Here is a 23504-nt window from a genome sequence, read left to right as displayed (position 1 = left end):
TACAATGAAACGGCACAGAGTGTAGGCCTGTCAATATAGTATATAAAGTATAATAAAGTATATATTTATTTAACATATATATTCTAGATCTACAATATATTTTGTAGTAGATCTATTCTAGAGTCTATATAGATATATCTAGGTCTAGATATTGTAGATAATCTATACAATTTTCAATTTATACAATTTAACAAATATTGAAATAATCTACTGTTGTATAGATCTATCTATTTCTGATATATGCCTATAGTCACAAGAGAGTCAGTCAAGGCTGGTTAGCCTATCAACTTCAATTTGTTTGCAGTTTTTGATAAGTCTTCAGTTCAACAGCTTGTCAGCACCAAAGTCCCTTCAAGTGGTGACAGATAGACATGCCAATCTGGATAAGGGCTATAAAGGGATATGTTAAATTATGTTAGACATGTAAGCAGGCTTTGTGAATGAAATAGTAATATTAAACTATTAAACATAGTTTTTTTACAATTGCCTTATTGAGGCAGAGGTACAGAAAAGTAGCTATTAACTATTAAGAAGACAGAAATGGTGTGGTTTGGTAGGATCAGATCATCTTCCCTGGTGTTGCCCCCCCCCCCCCCCTCCCAAGGAGATGCCTGGAAGAAACTCTTAACTGGAAGCATGCTATGTAGCAAAATTATTCTGTAGTATGGCATTGTATAAATAAAATGCTGTGTATTTATCATGACCATTACCAGTTAAATCATGGATACACTTAGTCTCAGAAAAAAAGACTTGCATATATATAAATAGAAGCTATTATTTTGGAAAAAAAATAGAGCATTAAAACAAAATCTCTGCTTATTGTATTGTATGTCCAAATCATGATATATTTGCTAACAACTACTTCCGTTTTCCTACTTTGAATAATTTTGTGTTTTATTACTTCTGTGTTAACTTGTAATATTTCTAGTGTTGCTATTTCTACGTAATTTTTACATATCTAGACAAAGTACAATGGACTGGGTGCAAACAATCCTTAGTTACTTTGACAGGTAGGCTTTATTAAAATTTGTATCTTTATAATAAGATGCTGTTACATTAAGGGGAGATTAGCATTGTGGTATTCTGGAGAAATTAACATTTTACACTTTCCCCTCAGTTGATATAGGCCTATTTAAAAACCTTTTTTTGTGTACCTACATGCAGGTTTTTATATTCGTAGAGAAATTGTTTTAAATGCTATGGCATATTTTAAAGTATCATTTTTTCTTAAATAATAAAAAATCAGTCAATGAGTTAAAGTATTTTTGTTTTATTTTCACCATTTTTCTTCAGTTTTTTTCAACTCATATTGACAATGTATTATTTTAACAAGTACAGGCATGTCAAAGTGAAGACAATATAATGATTATAGCAACATTCAATCAACCATTCTACACTCAAATATGATTTGAATGATACTGCAACATGACAAAATGGATCTTAAAACACTAGCATCCACTGCTGTAATAAGCGAGGGACATCACTACAAAACAACATCAGTACCTGATTTAGTCAAGGACAACTTCTACAGCCAAAATAAAATAATCCTTTAGCTATCTGATTTTAATAAAAATTCACATAAAAATGATAGCTTGTTGTCTACAACTTCCTAGTGGGTAAATTATCCAAATACATTAGGTGAACCGTAATTCTAGTAATTTTTTGTATTAAACTTTTATCTCACCTTAAGTGTTAGCATTTTATGCAGAAACTGTAGCAGCTACAATTTCTTATTTAGTCTAATTCAGTTATTCAGGTATTGTCATTATACAAGTGAAGAAAAATGTCCATAAAATTTGGGTAAAAGCAATTCTTAAAAAGAATTATTTAAAGCTAAAAATATTTGTAACTAATGCAATATAATTATATTTGTCATAATACAAACTAATAAAAGTTAGGTTTTAATAAACCCACTCTTTTTAACTTTTTAAAAGAAATTCAAGAATTAAGTCAAATAATTGTGTATAAATTTTCTATTTAAACACAAACAAATGGAGGCAAAATATATGTATTTTTTTTTTACAGTAAAAGTTGGGATAATATCTGTTAAGAAATAAAAATCAAATAAAAAGGCACTTATATTTCAACTGTCCATGTTTAACATTAGATTATATTCTGAGGTTTCAATTCTGGTCAAATGAAATGAAATGTGTCTATCTTCTAAAGATTCTATTTTCCTTTTAACTTATCAACAGGTTAGGCTACTATTTATCCCAATTTTCCAGATTAAAAATAACAGCAGCATAATTGAGAAGTTTAAATATTTTTAAGACCTTCCAGTTGAAAACAAAATTGTAATAGAAAAGTAGCAACAAATCCTTCAACTAATAGGACAAGAAGTTGATGAAGCAGCATTCAGTAATTTTGTTTCACATTGAGCAAATGGGTGGTAACAACAACAGAAAGTTGTTTCTAAAAATAACTTTTTTTTCCTAATGGCTCTTCAAAGTGCTTAAAGGAAATTGTGAAACTAACAACATCAATCAGGTTTATTACTATTTATACATCTAAATGCATGTCATGGAGTAAAACGGACTGAAACAAAGGTAGGACATGATTCTGTACAGCTGTACTAAGCAGATACATAGGAACATTTTTAAACAGAAAATGTTTACTTTTACAACATTCCCTGAACAAAATCGTTTAAAATTTTGAGGTATGGGGCAATAATATTTTTATTTTTATGCTATTGTTACAACTGAAATTGTTTAAATTTGGACAGAGAAAAAAGACCATTAAGAATGGGTGTAAAAAAATTATGTCTTAAGAACTAGATTATGAAAAAAAGCTTTTTTTTTAAAGCTAAGCAAAATATAGTTATCTAGCTTTTAGATTTGAGTTCAATAGATAATCCACCAGAATCTACTTAGGCTTAAAATAGAAATGGTATTAAAACAAACTGATTTCAAGCAAATTTAAAAAAAAACTTGTAATAATAAAATCTCGCAAATCTATACAACACAAACCCTATACTTAAAACATATCCAATATTTAACAAAGTAACACAATAGTAACATGCCATTCACAAAATTCAAAGTATTATTTTTTATATTTCAAACAAGTCTACTTTTAAAGAATGTTTTGTCATACTTTTGTAAAAAGCACATAGTGACAACACATATATTTATATAAATATTCACATCAACTTATTTTTATATACATGAACAATATTGTCAATTTACAATTTAATTATGTATATTTTTCACTATGACAATAACACTTTGCTCAACAATCAATATACAAAACTTTGTTTTAAAATATAAACACCTGATGTTCACAGTAAGCCAGAAATATAAAGCTATACATACTTAGCCATCAATTTCTTGTTTTTGTTTTCTTTCTCTAATTAGCAAAGAATTAGTCCAGGAAAAAACCCACCTCTGCAATTCAATTCTTTCAAAAATAAACATCTTTGAGTAGTTCATGTTTGTCAGGCAAAAGTGGTCATTCACAACATAGTAATTATGATTTATTTTATTGATATGGTTTTTGATAAGAGATATCCTGAAAGAGACAAAATAAAGCTTGAACCAACAGAGAGACAATGAGGCTGCTTAGTCTAATGAAAGTCATGGCATATGGACACTGCAAGAAAGGTGAAGATGAACAAGACTAGTGTGTTACAGAGATGGACTAGTATAACACATAGATGATCTTAATGTTGACAGCTGGACCAATCTCATTTTACTAACTCTATAGCACATTGGATTAGACACTGGAAATGACTCAGTAAACAAGTCCATAAGGAATCAACATAAAGACTTCTGCTGCCTAAACAGAAGAAATAAAAAGAATGAGGAAGGTAGTCTTGTGCATTATGTTCTGAAGCTACTACTTTACAATACCTCTATATACCTCTACTTTTAGCAACTGATGCCTTATTTCTTGACTCTATGGTAAAAGACTTGAGCTAAAACCTGCTTATATTATTAAGGAAATGACTGTAGACTACACATGAATATTTAGATAAATTGCTGCCATTTGCCGTTTCATGCAAGGAGTAAGCTTTTAATAACCAAAAGTAAATGTTTTAATTTAGAAAGTAATCAAAATTAGTAAAACCTAATTTTAAAATACCAGATTTATAGGCAGAATTAAATACTTTATAGAACTCAACCCATAGAAAATTAACTTCTCCAAACCTTTTAGACTAGAGCTAAACACTCATTCAACGTGAGTCTCCGAATAACACTAATCTATTAATTATTTCAAAGATAACTTTCTGATGGCTAAAGAACAATTTGTGAGGAATGAACAAATCTCAGCTGGGCTTAAAATGACAACATAACCCTGAAACGCCTATAGAGATTAACAGACAATGGATATTCTAAACAAGGCTGATCAAAAATGTAATTAAACAACCCATTCCTTAACCTGAGACCAATCTCAATCCAAATGAAAACAGCTGAATATGGTCTGACTGGACCCTCCCACCAGTGTATAAGCAAGCTAATAATTGTGGGAAAATGGCTTGTTAAGTTCAAGTGACTTATTACACTGGTACAGCTTAGTATTCCAATGCCCTTCAATTTTTCAGATCATTGCTGAATGCAAGAAAAGCTTAAATGGTAACATTAATATGGCCTTTGAAACAGACATGTACACAATAAAGGGCAATGGAAAACAAGAAAAAGCTTGATAAAATCAACTAGCAATAAGTGCTCATGTTGAGTTGCCCTTTACTTGATATCACAGGGGCACTGGTTCTACAGCTGTAAGGAGGTGCAACATGAGATTAGATCAAGGGACCAGCCCTCTCCCTTCACAACAGTGGGTAGAAGCTTTTCCTCATGTTATATTTTAGTCCTTAGAACACTACAGCTTATTATTTTCTCAAGTCCAGAACCACAACCTGAAAGTAAAATACATTTTGATTAAACCATCCAGAAAACAACTATTTTTAACATTGAAACTAACTTAATTTGAAGAACAGATAATATTTTCACACAAATTTTAAATACTAATAAGGAAAATCTTAACTTAGTCTAACAATTGTAGGACTAAGATATTTTGTGGAACTGAAAGCTTGAATTAGAAAAATGAAAACAATGTCATTTACCGATCCATCAGATGCACTGGCCCCAACTTTATCTCCCCTGTGATTCCAACACACTTCAAATATCCCACCTGTTCCTCTATAGCTATGAACTAAAGATCCAGTCTGCGAGGGAAAAACGATAACATTTTAATTATAACATATAATTTGAATGTTATGCTTTTTCTTCTTATGGAAGTGGTTGCTAAAAAGGCGGGAAATGCAAAATCATGCTGGATGTAAGAAGTGTATGTCTCCTTAAAGGTTTACAAAGGAAGCAATCTTATTTTTTAAGTTTATCATACAAAAACCATTTTTAAGCCCAACAAAGCTAGAGAAAGGACTAATTTGGATTTTAATTTTAAATTGTTTAGCATATAATATGACAAACTAAACATTTGATACAGTAACATGCACTATACCACATCTGTTTAATACCTGGACATTCCATATATGTACACATTTATCAAATGAACCACTGGCAATATATTTGCCATCTGGGCTAAACGCAACACTGTAGACAGGTTCAGTGTGTTTTGTCAGTGTGTGCAAACAACGTCCATGATCCACTTCCCACAGTCTAACAGTTGAGTCAAATGATGCACTAAATAAGTAAAGAAAATTTTTGTTAAAGTATTTTATTTTACTGTTTATAAAGGATTATTTCTGTTAAAAGCTATAGCTATAATGTAAAAACTCACCTGGCTAAAATAAGATTCTGATTTGGGTTGTTTGTGCCTACCCCAGTTGGGCTCCATTTAATGGTATATATTTCCTTACTGTGGGCTTGTAAGTCATGAACCCACTGGTCATTTTTCATACTCCAAATCTGGATTTGTTTGCAAACAGAAAATTTTATAGCTGGAAGCTAAACGTTTGCTAAATAACATGTAAAAAAAGCTTCTAAATTAATTCCTTTGAATAGTAATTGACTTGATGCTCATTTAAGACATTTAAAGTATGGGATTACTAACCTTTAAAGTCATGTCATCCGAACATGATGCCAACAGCTGCCCTTGTGGGTCCCATTTAATGGCATTTACTTCATTCTGAGGATAAGTAATGTTGATAAATGAAACAGCTGTCTATTATCTCATTAATAGAAAATAGTTAGCAAATGAAAACAAAAGTAAAAAATTGCTGAATCAGACTTGTAATACGGTATTACATCAACCTTTTTGTCAGTACGGCTACCATGTTCTCATCACTTCAGCAAATGCAGTGGAATTCATTTTAATTAAACACATAAACGCTTAGAATAAAAAATGGGTAAATACTATGTGATAATGCTGTCTTGATTAAATATACTATAAATTTTATAAGCATTGTAAAACACAGATTCATTTAATAGTGAGTATTTTGGTCTAAATTGTCAAATGATTTCCACAATATATATATATATATATATATATATATATATATATATATATATATATATATATATATATATATATATATATATATATATATATATATATATATATATATAATTTTTTTTTTTTTTTTTTTTTAAATAATGCAGATAAAATTGATGATTTTGCCACAAAATTTTAATATTAAATTGTACCTAGAAGCTCTTAAAAATGTCTTACTGTGTGTCCCTGGAATGTTTTGACTGGTCTTAAATCCCCTAGTCTACAAACATGAATACATTGGTCTGTTGAACAGGAGGCAAATGTTGTGTTACTCTGCCAGTCCACATCTAATGCTGGTGCTGTTAACAAATCAACATCCATTAGGTTAATCACTAATATAGCCCCCAGACCAAGAAGTAAAAAGCATATCGTTTGAACAAGATAAATTTAGAATTCGTCTAAAAATAAATTACAGAAAAAATAAACTGAAATAGATAAACCGGTTTAAAACAGACCTGAGTGAAAAGCAAACTGTTGTGTACAACTTCCTGTGTTAGCATCCCATATTATTGTGGTCTAAAAACAGACAATTAATATATTACAATTACAATGCATTTACTATGCCATAGAACACTTTAACATTGTTAAAAGTAGTTAAAAGATCAGAGTGGTAACAGCCATCTTCCTATACCTCTGTGGGAAGACAAATTAATGTTGTTGTGAAGTTGTAGCTTTAATTATTAGTTCGCTGTACATCCACATGACATGATAGTAATTCCCCACCCCTCTAGTACACTAATCATATCCTTACTGTTCTGTTAGCTTATCCTTTACAGTATGAGAATTGGAATAACAAAATTTTATTTTAATATCAATGCCTACTTTTAGCTTTATTATTACTTTTATAATACAGCTTGGGAGCTGAGAAAAACTATGGATAAACATTATTTAACTATATGTAACAATGAAGAGAAAAACTGAATTAAAAGTAAAATTTGTATGTCCTAAATCAAGGACAGCTGAATCAGACATTAAATAAGGTATAACTTCAGCCTATTAGTCAGTACGGCTACCATGTTGTCATCATATCAGCCAATAACATTTTTAAATTTATATAAGACATTTAAATAACAATAGAATTTCAATTTTTTTCCCATGTCTCAAATTGTTTTATAAGCAATGCCATTTCTATAAGTTTGATATATGTAAATTTTAAAACTGAAACAAACCTTATCCACTCCTGCACTTAAAATATAGTTTCCTCTTTTGTTCCACTTGAGTGCAAATATTGGTCCTTTGTGTTGACCCAGGGTGTTGACTAATCGACCTGAAGTTAAAGATATTTACTTAATGACATGTTGTATAGGTTAGTTAGCTCTATTTAATGTTTTATTTATTATTTATCATACCATCTATGCTCCATATCCTGGCAAAGCCATCATATGACCCTGTGGCAAGTAATGTTCCATCACACTGAAAAATTTAGCAACAATAAATTACCGATCACATGGAAATATAATTATTTGGATGCTTAAAACCAGACTTGGAATATATTATATGCTGATTCAGACCATAACAAGGTATATCTTCAATCCTTTTGTCAGTACGGCTACCATGTTGTCATCATTTCAGCAAAAACATCCCACCAAGTAAACATATTACCTTGTTATCTCTATATATTAATTTTTACAAAGTTCAAAATTATTCTTTAACATTTTTTATATAAAATATAACTTTTATGAAGATTAAATAAATAACTGAAAAACAATTATAACTCTATTTAACAGTTTTTACCATCCAGTCCAATGAAGTCACATCTTTATTACTTGGGACCTCAGTTCCTCCTTTTTGTATACAATGTCTTAAAACTAACTGGCTGGCACTTGTGCTACTATTGTTGTCATTCATGTTCCATATTCTTGCTGTAGAGTCACCAGAACTATATAGACAGTAAAATAAAGTTTAGTACTATTAAACTTCCATCATGATTTTTAAGAAGGTATGCCTACTTTTAAGACAATTAATAAAAACAGTAGTATATTTAAAAGTAAGTAATATGTCCAGTAGCGTAGCGAGGGGGGGGGGACATATGTCCCCGGGCGCCGACCTTAGGGGGGGCGCCAAATTGAAAGTTTGAGGGGGGGGGGGGGGGTTATAACTGAGTCTCATCATCACCATCAATACTAACCATACTGATGACTTCGTTTCATAACATTTGGTGGAGCAGCGGGGTAGATACCCACTAGTGGTGGGACGAGGGGGGGGGGGGGGGGGGTTGTACTCAGTTATAACAGGGGGGGTGCAAATGAAAAGTTCGAGGGGGGGGGGGGTGCAAATCGAAAGTTTGAGGGGGGGGGGGGGCAGTGCAAATGAAAAGTTTGAGGGGGGGGGTGCAAATCGAAAATTTGCTCCCAAGGAGGCGCCAAATTGAAAGTATGTCCCCGGGCGCCGGGAAGGGTCGCTACGCCTCTGAATATGTCTTTCTGACATCTTCCATTAGCCCAAGAACATAACATACTGAAAACAAAAACTTGTCAACAATATACAGATTTACTAACCCAGAAGCAAGAAGATCGTTTGTTGGATTCCATGCACAAATGAAAACTTCAGATTCATGGCCTCGGAGGACAGTGGCTTTATTACTTGGTATATCCACAGTGCCATCAACTTCCATGGACTCTGTGTGGTTATCTTAAAAGAAAAAAGTGACAAAAAATGTTGATTTTTAAAATGGTTGACATTGGAGATGGACAATTTAATAATTGTATGAGAAAAAATCTATAACGGCAACATGTTCAGAGAGCTGAAAGAGAGAAACTTTTATATAGGACTTTTCTTTAAAAAATCTCAGCAGCAAGGCCTTTTTTTAATAGCTACAAGAACGAACGCTGTGATTACTAGATGTCTCAAACTTAAAAGATGGATATTTCTAATTCAGATAATCAAAGGACATACTCAAATTTTAAAACTCATTTCTTAGGGATCAAAGAGTTCACAAAAATCATCAAAATTTCAAAGGATCATACATTATTCTATTTTATTAAGTTTTATATAAGATGTGCTGGAAATGAAAAGATAAAAAAAAATAAGTGGAAGATTACTTTGAAAATTGTCATTTATGGATTTTTAACATGTAGTTTCTAAGATTCCATCTATTTTTTTATGTGTTGGAGGAAATCACATCCAACATACAATTTTTATTTAGATGTTAAAAAAAAACATTTCAGGCTAAATTTACAAATGTTGAGATAAAATTCAACATACAATTTGCATGTACAGAAATCATTGGTTCCAACTTAAAAGAAAACATTTGATTCCATGATTATACACTACCCAAGACTCTACCTATTTAACAATAATGAATGTTTCATTTCTGAGCATAAAATAGAATTGATTTTTAGGATTTTGAATTGTACACATGCTGTGCATTATTCAAAAACACAACCCTGTAGTTTAATTGTTTAAAATAAAACTACTCACTATCCATTTTTTCCCAGACTATTAAAAAAAAGATATGAAAATTGTTTTAAAGTTTATAAACTGGTTTAAGAAAATTTTTTGGATCTTGACTTAAAGTCAGTTATAAATGTCAGCTGATAAATGTAAACAGTTTCTGTTTACTACAGTTTCAAATAGTCACCTAAAAGATCATTAGACACCCCTGATTGTAGTTCAAGAAAAATGGTTTTTTTTATCGGTGTAGTTCTGGTGACTCTACAGCATGAATATTAGCTAAGGATTGATGTGTATAGTCGGTATAGGATAGTTACTGGTTAAGTCATCATTACAGTATCAGTTCTTAACCCAGACATGCTGCTCTAACATTGATAAGAGGTTAAGCAGCTGAATACACCTAATGCTCTAGCCACAGAATTTGACAGACAAAACTTAGAAGTCTGGTTGCAAAAGAGAGCTCCACCTACTTTAAAAGAATGATTTGTTGGACAGTTTAGTGTTTATGAATCAGATTTGTCACATTGAATAAGATATAATGTTACTCATCATGGCAGTTCCTGATCATTCAAGATTAAATAAAATGGGGAATCAGCACATACTTCAGAAAGGAAATGAATAGCAGTTTTAAAATATATTTGTATAACACAGCAAATAAACCGGGAGTGATCTCCCCTAAACTTTCTCGAATATTCTTATATATTATATAACACTTGGGGGATGGTAACTCTGGATATAGACAATATTTTTAATCCGTTTTTAATTACTTAAACTTTTAAAATAGAATAGAACAGAATCTCGTAGAAAAAAGAATTGCACACCATGCGTTTTTTGCAAAATCGGAAATAGCGTAAATTACTACTTCCGGTCAACGGAAATTACTCAAAATTTGATAGAAGGCAGAGAATTATATCTTTTACTTATATGTGAACTTTCATTTATCTATCTGAAATAGTACTCAAGTTATAGGCTTTTGAGAAATTGAAAGTAGAAAGTTTCACTTCCAGTTATCGGAAATCACTGAAAAGTTGATACGGATCTACAAATTTGATATAATACTTATATATGAAATCAACCTAGCTGTAACGGTACTCAAGTTATCATGTTTACAGACATACATGCATACACACAGACAGACATACAGACAAGATTGCAAAATTATGTTTTTCCGATACAGGCAGGTGTAAAACGTGCAAATCTCGATTATTATTTTTTGCATGATTACAATACTTTCTCTATACTCTGTATATACGAGAAAGTAAAAAGGTCATAATGGGGAATTTTCATACATTCATTTTCAGCTATTCTTTTCTGTCTCTTAAATCAACATATTAAATATCAGTAAAAACAATCAGCACATTCAAAACAAAAATTTGTACTCTTCCTTTTTAACCATGTTTTCTGTTTGTTATTATCCACAACTCTTAAATAAAACATCTGTAGTGCTTTTATTTCACAAGTATTAATACCATAACACTGACACTAGCAGCAGATATGCTTTTCAGAACCAATGATTTAAAATGTAAAACTAACTATTGCATACAGAAAAGCATGATGCAATTAATCAAAGTGAGTTATGCAAACAAATACAAAATTTGATTTGCAGCAACTAGGGTTGTGACCAAAAACATAACCATGGTCCCTAATTTAATTATAAAGGAAAGATCATCTTTGAATTATTTCTTTGTGTAGAAATATTTTATAAAATAACCAGGAACATTTGGAGCTTTGCAAAAACTTTAACAGAATTTTTTTTATAATTTAAAAGAGAAACAGGATTTTATAAAAAAAATCTCGTTGCTAAATCATATGGGAAAATTTTTATTTCTTAAGCCTGACTCCGCGGTAGTACGATGGTTGGGTATTCATTGTCGGCAATACTGATTTTGACAGCTCAAATAAATAGCCTAAACAGTTTCTGTTAAAAATACCGAATAGCCCTTAGAATATAGTCCTGGAGCGAGCAGTCATAACGCCATCTAGGTTATTTCCATTATTACGCAAGCTTTCTCCAATTACTTATAAATGTAGACCTGCAGGCTTCTCTTTCTATCCAGCTATTTAAAAAAGGGATCGGAAATTACCCCGCACCTCCCCTATTTCCCGTTATCGCCCACTCGTCTGTCACCGCCCCGCCTCTTCTCCCCCTCAACCCTCCCAACCCCTTTCCTGCCCCCTCACATCCCGAACTCGTGTGATTTATACGATTGCTCTTCAAGGATGAATTTTTTTTTTTAAATCTAGATTCTAGGTCGATACAGAAAAAGAAAGCTGAAACCGTGTTGAGATGGTTCAGGGTATGAAGACAGAGCGGGAAATAAACTGGATGGACAGAGTGTTCTGATCATTCGCCAAACTGAAGTTGGCACTAATAAAACTTGCGCAGATTTTTATGCAACCACTGGATCTACAACCACATAACATTAACAGCACCAATATTTTTTTTTCTTGTTTAGCCTGCTGTCGGGCTGAAACGAGCCCACTACGATAAAATTATCATAAAATGTACCGGAATGTCGTGTTGGTCAGAATTAATTTTATCTACATAGAGGTGGCTATTTTTTTTTTTTTTTTTGCAAACGTTATTTCTTTTTAGGAGGCACGTCAGTTTTATATTTAAAAATAAGGATGAAAAAGAATGGCAATAAGAGTTGACAAAATTTTAAACTTTTATAAAAGTGCTTTTCTATTTATTTTAACATTTTTACCGTAATGCCCCAAACGGACTATCTATCTAAAATTAGCAAAGTGTAAGAAATTAGAAAGCATTTATATAAAGAACCCCTTTTTTATTGGTCCGATGTAACATTTTTAAACACTAAGACAACAGTCATAGGATTTACAAACAGCGATAAGACACTCTTAAAAAGCATTTGCCTCCAGCAAACAAGCCTAAAACTAGCAATTTATTTTTTCCCTCTCCTGCTTGGAAGACAAAGATATGGCTGTCATCTATGTAGCCATTGATCTACATAAAGTGTCATTAAGCATTGCACGGTTATAAGACTAGGTTAAACATGGCAGTAAATGCAGATGTGGGCTGTTGTCTGGTTGGGGCAAACTTGTAGGTTTTAACCATAATTAAACCATAAAATTTTTGTTTTGAAAATAAGAGGAGGGGGGGGAGAAATAATTGATATTGAAAATTTAAAAATAACTTGTTTGCATTTGTGATTGCATATTTATTTTTTTACATTTTGTAGACAAGGTATAAAGATTATTTTATACAAATCAAGGCAGAGACTGTATTAAACTGATTTTAATGCAAAGTTAGTATGTCCAGTTGGCTAAGAGTAGGCCTACTTATTATGATAATGTTTTGAAAATATTTTCATTATGCAACTACATTTATTAGATTTTAACACTTAAGTTGCTTTGATAAAGAAGGAAATTATTATATAACAAGGCATCTTTCAAATATGTAAACAAATAAATCCTAGCCAGACAACCAGACAATCTAAGAATTCCAGTTTGTCACTCAACAAAAATATACATTAAAAAAATTCTATCATTCTGCTATTCTTTCAAAAATGTAAAGTAAGAAAAATTCTAATGCTGCAATAATATTCTTTTTTAAATCCTAAAATTTTAATGTTTTGTTTATGTTTTGTTTCACAGTAAAAAAGACATCTGTATTTTTTTATTCCCCAGACCCCCCCCCCCCCCCCACCTCAAACTTCAAATAAGCAGATAAGATGTAAGAAATGTGTGGTGTTCTGCAATGGCTATGGCTGAATATTTCAACATCATTTATAAAGCATATTAGTTTGCTCATTTTAAAAATCTTTAAAGACAATAATGCCAATATTTTAAAAAATCACAACCATGAATGCACATTTGAATAAATTATCAGAAATATCTTAAATCCCAAAATCAATATCCCATATTTTTAACTCAAGCACAGAACAACTGAAATTTTGCTGTAGCTGGTCAAATATATTGATTTCTGTAACACCTAATAGATTAAGTTGTATATGATGATACAAATAGTTATAAACAGGTGAAGTAAAAATGTGACTTACCAACAGCATGGGTGCCATCATCTCCATTAGTGTTGTTTGTGTCTGTTTTCACTGGGTTACTCTTTGTATTAGCCTGTTTTCTGGATTCAACAACATCTGGCATCACAGCATCTATTAAAGAGAGGGATTCCATCGGTCGCTCTGATCCATCCTGGTCAAAAGGAAAGCAATGATAAATGTTATCTTATTAAACAGAGATAATGTACTAAATGAAGATCATTCATTTGTGCTAGTACTGTTATTTTAGGGGTTTTCAGTGACAAGGTAGAAATACTTACCAAAAGTGTAACATTCTATCAAGTACCATAAATTAAAATTTGACATTTTATTTAAATGCAAGTTAATTTTTTTTAATGAGGATGTATTTTTAATGAAGAAGTATGCTGTTACACAAAAGAATACAAAGACCAAAGTTCTGTAGAAGTGAGCATTTTAAAGAGCTGGAAACATGAACAAAGAATAAAAACAGAGGTTCAATATAATAACAAACAGAAGATAAAAAATAATGTTCATAGAGTACAAAGTTTCATCACTGTGGACATAGTCACAAGTGTTTGCAACAAAAACATAACTAAATCTAGTACCCAGTAAAGCATACATAACAGTGCAACAGTATGAAGTTTTTGTAGGATGTCAAGGTATATGGTGGTTAACCACTACTTACAATATTATTGTAGTGTAGTTATAACTGACCCATTCAATAGTGTGCAGAATAAGTAAACGAAAATAAATTCCAACAGAGAATCTTAACATGGTGTCATACACATACAATGTTACATTCCCGTAGAAGCTTCTGGTGTTTGGTGATGTGTCGGGGGGGGGGGGGGGGGGGAGTAGTATTTTGTGACAATCTTCTGATGATGGGAATGTAAAATATTTTTTAAAAGCGTTGCTTCATTTATGGATAATCCAATGTAAAACGAACTCCAACTTGCATCTAAATTAAAGTCGTCAGGCAAGATGTAATTTAAAAATTATTTACTATTTATATAATAATGAAGAATGAACTATAGAATTTATATGTGCAAGATAGAGTTGCAAATATTTTTGGTTTTCCACTAAGAGACCTGCAAAAGCTTATTTTAAAATAAATGTCACTGTATGTTAAACCCGAAGCTCAATGCGTTGACATCATACCTAAAACACACACGCAAAGTAGTTGCGCAGAAATCAGGCATTAAAACAAGTATAAAATACAACATGGTGGTGAGGTGCGAACTAGTGACCTTTCAGAGCGACGGGAATTCTTCCTTGTTCGTGACCAAGTAGGAAACACTGGGAAAGGGGGGGGGGGGGGATAGAGAGAGAGAGAGAGATTTATAGCAACTAAAGGAAAAAACATTGTGCAACAGTTTAAAGAAGTCTTTGTAAAAACAAATGCAAAGTGTTATGCCATTCAATAATAACGACGCTTTTCAAAAATATTCCTTCTTACGTTCTGTTATTATTACCTATAAAGCAAGCGGGTGGGTATAATTAGAAGGCCAGCATTATTGATCCAGTTAGACAGCGTGCTGTAACAGCGTGCAAAGAAAAGTAAGCGAAGAGGAGAAATCACTACCGGTTGCTAAAGCAAGCGACAAAAAAAAACATTTTTAGCCAGTTCATAAATATAGGAATCGTGAACGGTGGGTGTATAGGGGTGGGGAAGAACGTTTATATAGCTAATTCCCGGCAAAGAGGGGGTGTCCATTTTTAAATCTTATTTAATAGCTTTTATTTCACCCTTATAGCTGTTTTCTTTTTTATTCCAGCCCTGCAGTCGGTGGAACAAAGAGCCGAGCGAAAGAAAATGTGAGAGCTGGCGAGAGAGAAAAATGGAGGCCACATCAATAAAGTAAGGGTAAAGGAGGGCTGCAACTTGTACTCAACTGCGTTCCACGCGAGGCTGAGTCAGCAAGGTCAAAGGCCATGGGCTGATTTTCCCATCCTACTGCTTATAGTCTGTTTCATTCACCGTTCTGAATCTAGGCCTCGTCTCGAGAAATGGCGGCAGTCAATGTGGCCTACCGGGTTTGCAAAGATAAATAAAAATCGCTCGATCCGAAACGTCACGCAGTAAGTGGAAGATATTAATGTTTGTAGCGCGCGCCGTGAAACCACTAAGAGAGAAGGAGGGAGGGCAGGCTAGAGTTTTATTATTAGCCGAGCATTGCTGTGGCGACCTAGATTTAATTTGTTAGTCCCATTCTTAAACAAGTTATACCACATCCCGTTCACTGAAAACAAACGTGCTTTGTGCTGTAGTAGCGTAGCTAAGGTACAGGATTCACCGTACTCAGAAAACCAAAGGAAATGCACAAAACATGCGAAAGGAATATGTAAAAGAGGTTTTACAAGATAAGATTTCAGGATGTTGTTTTACATAGAGGGGAAATGCGGTTTTTTAACAGACAGGTCGAGTTAACAGTCATAAGTTTAAAATGGCAATGACAGATTTATACACTATGGCAATGGTCTTGGCAAAACAAAATAAAAAGAGGGAGAGCTAAAAATAAACGCTTTTAGTGAGAGCGTGTCTATGCTTGGCAGATAAACAAAAACGAGTGGAGTTTTTTGGTCTTAAAAATTCTTAATAGCATTAAATAGATCTTATAAATTATGTTTTGAAAAAAAAAAGAAAAAAAATGATGTGGATTTGTGAGGTAGCCCTGTTTCGATTTGAAAAGTTTATTGTGTGTGTGTGTACTGTATAGGCCTACAAGTGTGACACGGTGTGTAAAATAAATGGAGGGAAGATACATTAAATTAGTTAAGAGGAAACGAAGGTTACAACATTGTTACTAGTCTACATTACTAGTCTAGCTATTTTTCATCAAGTTTCCGGTAGCGTATACCATGTTTTTATGTCAACATCTAGCCTTCTCTTAATAAAAAAAAACATTGCGTTGGTGACGTGTTACTAAAATGTTTTGCTCGATGATGTGTTATTGTAGTATTATAACTAGTCTAGTGCCCTTTAAAAATTGTGGATAGGAATGTTAGAATTTGCTCAGTGTTTCTATCAGACTTTATTCTCCGCAGGGGGGGGGGGGGAGGGGGGGGGTGAATAGTTGCCTGGAAGAAACTCTGAATTTACTAGTACTAGGATGCTTGAGTTAAGTATCAAATTCATTTATTACTTAAAGCTAAAGGCAGTAAAAAGATAAATAAGAGATAGAAATATAACAATTTTAACAGCTCCATTTAGTTGGCAAACAAAAAAAAGGATAAACTCATTGTAAATAAATAGTCTAGATCTAGTAACAAATACTTATAAAAACCTTGTGTGCTGCAGAAATCAAAATAATTAAAAATTTAATAAAATCACAACAGCAGAGCAAAAATACATTTCTAAAAACAGTACCAAAAAAAAATTAGTAATAATATAGTATGCTTAAAAATGCCTTTTAAAAAAAAAAATACACAAATTAGTCTAATGGAAAAAAAATTAAAGTGTGAGATAAAGCACAATTTTACCCAACTAGCATTCAGTAACATGTCATGACTATTATTTGTCTTCTTGCATTATAAGCTAATAATGAAGGAAAAAGTAAAATTATTCTGACTTGACAGTCAACAGAGCAGATGAAAAATTATTAGAGCCCATCTGTTTCTGTGACTTTGGCACATGAGGAGACAGTGTGGTTAGGACTATTCCCAGCCATTTTTTCTGCTCCCTAACATAAATTACAAAGTTACATAAGCATCATAGTGGGGTAAACTCAGTAACTGAACTTGACTAGAGGGATTAGGGCCCTGGATGAATGAAGTATGGTGTCCTCCATTTATGACATCTAAGGCTGTGAGTGAGGAAGGGTTCTGAGAAAAGTCAACTATTATGAATATGTGTAAACTGGAGATATGAGCCCTTGTGGATGTCTACATGCTAAAATTAAATAACACCTTACTTATAGACAAAGGGCATGGCGTGGTGGGGCAGGAGAGCATATGATTGCTTACTCCAACTGGTTTGGACCCCCGGGCAGATAAGGGTTGATTAAGTTGTTAGCTGGGAACAGCAACCCATCTAGGAGTGAAAACACAGCTATCTTGCAGATTGTTCTTGGATGGACCAAGGTTATGGAAGCAGATCCAGTAAAAAAAAAAAAGCTGAAGCCTGAGTCAACTAGTCATTTGTGGTGCATAAAAGGTTGACACATAATTGCGTCCCCTCCAATATTACAATTAAGAATTAAGAAGAAGGAAACTGTTATGAACACTTGGGGGTTGCAAATGTAAACTCTAGGCATACATAATAAAGGAGTTTTTGTTACTGTAAGAAATTACAAACTACTTTACTTTACATTGTAAAGTGTAATTTTTTTTTTTAAATACTATATAGGTCAAGTTGATTTTAACACAGTAGACATTTTTAAAGTTTAAAAGTATTATTTTTAACCACTAATAAAAAACCATTAACAGAAAAATTATTTTAATTGTAGGCAAGCAAACATTGGTTAAGAATGTAAAAAATAAAACACAAACCAACCTCTCCAATGCTGATTTCAGACTCTGTGTACTGTAATCCTTTTTGTATTATGCTTAAAAGAGCTGCTGGTGGGACAAGAGCCCCATTTATGTTGGATTGACTAATGTGACTTTCAATTCCAAATGTGTATGCAGAATGGAGGAAGCCTGCAAACAAAGTTTTCATTTACATCAAACACATGTTATAAATAGAAGACTGTCACATAATGATTACAAAGATAAGAATAAAATTGTTCAATCACAAGGGTTAACAGGGTCACGTCAGTAAAGCTCATGGTTGCTAAACTGTAAAGTACTGAGTTTAAACCCCAGGCAGGCTCAATAGCTGGGGATAGCAACCCATCAAAATTCCAAAATCAAACAACTGCTGCATTGTAGTTTGCTCAAGAAAGAAAAAGCAGGCTGAAATCAGGGGAGTTGACAATTAATTTGCCAACTATTTGTGTCAGAGGAAATCGCCACATAACAATTAAGAAGGAAGAAGACGTTCAATTATCTAAAAAGAGATGCTGTTGAAATACAATAGGCTTAATATTATGAAAATACATAAAGAATCAATTATGAAAAATAAAACTATTCAACTAAATTTATCAGGGATGAAGAAATCTTTTGCTGTAGCACCTAATAGTTGAATATCATTTTTAAAATACTAAATGTAAATCAGATTACATTCTAAGACAACCAGCCTTAAGAATTAAGATAGACATTTTAAATGTTAGATAATAAACCACACAAGAATACTTGTGTTAAAACAGAAAAGGGTTACCTGATTCCTGTAAGTAACGATAAACAAGGAAGTTAACCTCGTCACTGCTAAAGCTCATTTTGGCTCAGTCAGTTAGGGTAAAGTGTGTACCTAACATCAGGTCCAGATGTGTGGCACAGTAGATTAATGTCTGCAAAAGCATTTAGAGAATTGTTTAATACAGAATAAAAGCAAAAAGAATTGATTTAACATGCAGAACTAAACAATAAAAACTGGTTGCTAATCTAACATCAGATCAGTTACATACCAAATTACATTTGACTTTATCGGTTTTCAGATAAATTAATATTGCTTCTGAATTTGTTATTACTGCATAACTTATGTAAAACAAATAGTTGTAGCAAAGCGCTCATGATATTCCCAGATTTCAGAAGAAAAGGAACAGTAATGATTATATGATGAGAAGCTTTTGGACAAAGTCTATTTGTTCTTTAAATGTAGACTCATATCTACTATTACAATCAATTTAGCATTAGTGGCTTAAATGTTTGTGAATAGAAATAAAGACTAGTAATTTTTTTTTAAACTTGTAAACTATAAGCATGAAATTAATTAAAAAGATCTATGGTATTAAGAATTTTTTTTTAATTTAAGGTTTTAACTTTTTTAAAATTGAATTCCACAGACATAATTATACACTTAGTTAACGTGAGATATCATTGAGATTAACACACATTATTAGACTATTTTGTATTTATTTCAATATAACAAAGCCATTTAGTAGCACTAGTCACAGTCCTTGTAATGAGATAACAGATATGCTGGACAGGATCACAGCCCATCACTCATCATGGCACTGATTCACCTTGCCAACTGTTCAGAAGTATAAGCACTGTTACTGATTGTCTACAGCCATTAATTACACTGAGATGTTGGCATGCAGAACCTCTGACCCTATAAGGCACAAACTGACCACTGGCTTTAAACACACAACAATGGACATTTTTTGTGCATATAATAAGTGACACACACAAATATGGATGATACAGACAAATAGGAGCTACTTTGATGGATATACAGGAAGATGGTTTGGAAGCAGGCACGAGAGTTATTACAGAACCACTTAGCATAATACTACTTGTGGTATGATCTAATTAACACTTAGTTTGGCACCAACCACATTATTCCCACCATATCTACACTGCTCCCATCACTTATTTCAGAACCCACAGAATATAGTGCACTTACAAATTCAATGTTACTTATTTGTCAATGTCGCTAAATGACCATAACAGACTTAATTCACAGAAATGTAACATTCAATAGTATGAGATCGCAAGCATTTTCTAGAAACTTTTAGTATGTTATAAATAACATTCATTAGGCCCTATTTCATTTTTAAAAAGCTTCAGGTCCCCTGTCATCGTCCGACCCCCCCCCCCCCCGCCCCCCCACAACCAGGCCACCAAAAATTAGATAGTGTTTTGGAACCTGTTTTTTAATTTATAAATAGCAAAGTAGAGCAATCTTTTTGGGACAGCAGGGTAAAAGTGGCTAACAAGGTGGCAAGTATGCAGACAAATATCGAGCATCAATATTCCATAGTAAATATAATATAAACTGTTTTAAACTGAAATAAAACAAATGCCTTTAGGTCTCCTCCATTTGAGTGAAAATCTTATTGGTCTATGTACAGGGTACTGTAAAGAAAAATGCACATGAAAAGGTTTACAATGAGCTTGATCAATAAAATCAATTAACATTGAACCATTCAGTATCAGTTTCATTATCAGTCCCTCACAATAAAAATAAAAGAAAGCTATCTAACATGCCATTGTCAGCACAAGTATAAACATGAAGAGGTTAGGGGCAGAGTTTCTTTCAGGCATCTATTGAGGGAGGGTCCATCTAAAATTACCGCCTATTTGAACAAAATTCTCAGCAGTGCCCCCCCCCCCCCCCCCCCGCGGAAAAAATACATTGGTTAGTGGTTAAACTAAATATTTCAAGAAGAAAGGGCCAACAATATGAAAGACCAAACAAGTTTGGTTATAAAATTGGATTTGACTTATTTTTTATTCCAGCTATTTTAATTTTTGCCATACCATCGATAGTGTCGCCCCTTAGGCCTAGCTTTCATAAAAGTAGTCTACACACTAAATTCCGATTACCAATAGTATATCTCATTTTCAAGAAGAACGTGTAGGTCTAGATCTAGATCTAGAAGTCTAGATATAAATCTAGTTAGTGATTACAAGATCTAGATCTAGAGATCTAGATCTAGTATGTTTATCAGAACTCAAAGGGGTCAACTAGGGTCAAACTGATAGTTGTAGTTTTGCTGGTTTTGGGAAAGGACCACTGAATAGATTCTTAATCTAGAATCCAGATCTAGTCTTGATTTTTAAAATCCAAAACATGGCAAATTTTTTTTCTCTCTAGAAATCTAGATCTAGATCTAGAAGAATGACAGCTGTGGACATTGGCTTTGTAGTAATGTGTTGTATGAAACTATTAATACCTACTAAATAGACCTAGAATTATAGATCTAGCCTAGATCTAGATATCTGGAACTTAAATTCTAGATCTAGATCTAGAAATCTAGATCTGTACCCATGCTATAGTCTAGATTTCTAGATCTAGAATTCTAGGTTAGCGGTTAGAGTAGAGTAGAGTGTAGAGTGTAGAGTAATCAAGAGATTGTTTCTTTTAGCTTTTTCAAATTCACGCAAGCCACTGCCTTAACCGCCAACTTTTTTTTATTAATCTCTAAAAATAAGGTTAGAGTACAGAGCCTACGATATTGTTAAAATATACAGAACTTTAATTAAAACACGAAAAAAAAATCTGCCTAAGCACTGCCAAGAACAGCCATCAGTAATCGATAGTTAAGTTGGATTTTTTTACAAGAAAACATAACCATCTTAAAACGAAATGGTATATTATTAAAACAGGCTATAGGGATATAGCTAAAATCGTATTGGTCTAATAGCTTGAAACAGACTATAAATACGAAAACCCAAACTATGGTCTGTCAATGTTGTGCAAGAAGTTGCTTTGCTATGGTCCGTTTCTGTTAATAAGCATTTGATGCTTTTGCCCACACATGTACTCATCAAACATGTTAATTTATAGGTATACACCGTGATTTTAACCATTTCAATTGCTACCACATAACAGATACATAAAAAAGATGACAGAGGCGCAAAAGTTACAAATTTTAAAGCGTTTACTTTCAACATTTTGACCTCATATCAGGCTAACAGTACGTGCTTGGCAAGGCCTTGCGACGTGAGAATTCATTTTATATCACCATGAACCAAAGTGCAAAATGTAACAGAGCAACATTTTACAACTTTATCAATAAATAATAGACTAGCTCTAGATAAGGTTTAAAAAATAAAGTAACAAAACACATGTACCAAACTATTGTTAATTGTTAAAATTGCTAAAAATAAGTACCGGTTTAACAGTTAGCCGCCAAAGTGATGGCAGCTCCAGGTCTACTTGGGGGAAAGCAATCTGAAATCCACGCAAAACTCCTATTGAAATTACCAGTCACTATACTTATATAAGACCACGGTTTAAAAAGTAATACTTTACACTTCTTAAAAAACACTTTGAACGATTCTAAAACAATAGGTCCTCAGTACGTCAACAACCAGGAATCTAGCAGAACACACTATCAATCATTGAACCAATGCCGACACCCATAAAGCCTCGCTCACAGTCTTAGCAATGACAAAGGCGGAAGCATTTGTATATTCAACAAAGCTTTTGATTCGCTTTTGAAAAAAACCAAAACTTACATTATGTATAGATCTAGAAAACATTTTGCTTAGCACAATATGTTGATATATTTATTACAATATTAATACAACCCATATTATTTACGTTTAAAAAGCACATAATAACAAAATAGTTCTTTTTACCGCGCGTAATAATATTAAGCCTCGTGTTTCCACAGGTCTACACCGACCGCATTCTATAGGTGACGTCAGATACAGGCAAAATAGGTTGTGGGTCGCCTCATTTGTAAAATTAGGTAACGTTACTATTTAATAAAATAGTGCTCTTTATCTTAATTTGAATCAAACACTGAAAACTATCAACATTTTAAAATTGAACTTTGATCTAGGATTTAAAAGGTTAATCATTATAAAATGTCAATCAAAACAAAAATATTCAAATACCCCTAGAGATTTATGAATGGAATCGCCTGTGTCCCAAGAGTTACCCTGAACTTTTTACAACTAGACTCAGTGTGATGATGAAATTACCCAAGTTGAGGTTATATACTACCTGGAAGTTGATTCTGCTGGCCAGCTGACTTAATGATGCAGGATTATAACATTTGGGAAACTGATGGCGTCGTATTTGCTTTTGTAACTTATAGAAATAACTCATTGTAGTTATTGATTAATGCATATTTTACACGAAATAATAATTTTAAAAGGGTAAAA

General features: G+C 32.8%; 1 protein-coding gene and 1 long non-coding RNA gene across 6 annotated transcripts; one reads left to right on the top strand and one right to left on the bottom strand.

Moving 5' to 3' along the window:
• The first annotated feature begins 889 nt into the window (after positions 1-889).
• Positions 890-2895, top strand: LOC131940635 (uncharacterized). 2 transcript variants are annotated; one of them, XR_009386564.1, is made up of 2 exons: positions 890-1010; positions 1339-2895. It is a non-coding gene; the product is annotated as an uncharacterized LOC131940635 (long non-coding RNA). The 2 variants fall into 2 exon arrangements; XR_009386563.1 differs by having other exon boundaries at positions 1334-2895.
• Positions 2896-3040: 145 nt separating this feature from the next.
• Positions 3041-23252, bottom strand: LOC131940634 (F-box-like/WD repeat-containing protein TBL1XR1-A). 4 transcript variants are annotated; one of them, XM_059299344.1, is made up of 15 exons: positions 23235-23252; positions 19102-19231; positions 18337-18482; positions 13866-14016; positions 8949-9081; positions 8185-8329; positions 7800-7863; positions 7620-7717; positions 6906-6966; positions 6628-6749; positions 6010-6084; positions 5737-5864; positions 5474-5639; positions 5060-5161; positions 3041-4852 (listed from the first exon to the last, which is right to left on the bottom strand). In XM_059299344.1, the coding sequence occupies exons 2-15, from the start codon at positions 19157-19159 to the stop codon at positions 4826-4828; spliced, it is 1476 nt and encodes a 491-aa protein (XP_059155327.1). In that variant the 5' UTR covers positions 19160-19231; positions 23235-23252; the 3' UTR covers positions 3041-4825. The 4 variants fall into 4 exon arrangements, with proteins under 4 accessions (XP_059155327.1, XP_059155325.1, XP_059155326.1 ...); XM_059299342.1 differs by lacking the exon at positions 23235-23252 and adding an exon at positions 22974-22996; XM_059299343.1 differs by lacking the exon at positions 23235-23252 and adding an exon at positions 22851-22868.
• Between the last annotated feature and the right edge of the window lie 252 nt (positions 23253-23504).

The sequence above is a fragment of the Physella acuta genome, unplaced genomic scaffold, assembly GCF_028476545.2.
Source record: "Physella acuta isolate Inbredline_101_S28 unplaced genomic scaffold, ASM2847654v3 ptg000324l, whole genome shotgun sequence".
Lineage (NCBI taxonomy): Eukaryota > Metazoa > Mollusca > Gastropoda > Physidae > Physella > Physella acuta.
This window is presented reverse-complemented; position numbering and strand designations above follow the sequence as displayed.

What these genes read in the sequence shown, in the direction of transcription:
- LOC131940634 (XM_059299344.1), bottom strand. Translation starts at nt 19,159, where the DNA reads ATGAGCTTTAGCAGTGACGAGGTTAACTTCCTTGTTTATCGTTACTTA. An exon ending in AACGATCTTCTTGCTTCTGG is followed by an intron (nt 8,330 to 8,948) that starts GTTAGTAAATCT and finishes CTGTCTATATAG; the next exon opens with TTCTGGTGACTCTACAGCAA. An exon ending in ACAGTTTGCTTTTCACTCAG is followed by an intron (nt 6,750 to 6,905) that starts GTCTGTTTTAAA and finishes ATTTGTTAACAG; the next exon opens with CACCAGCATTAGATGTGGAC.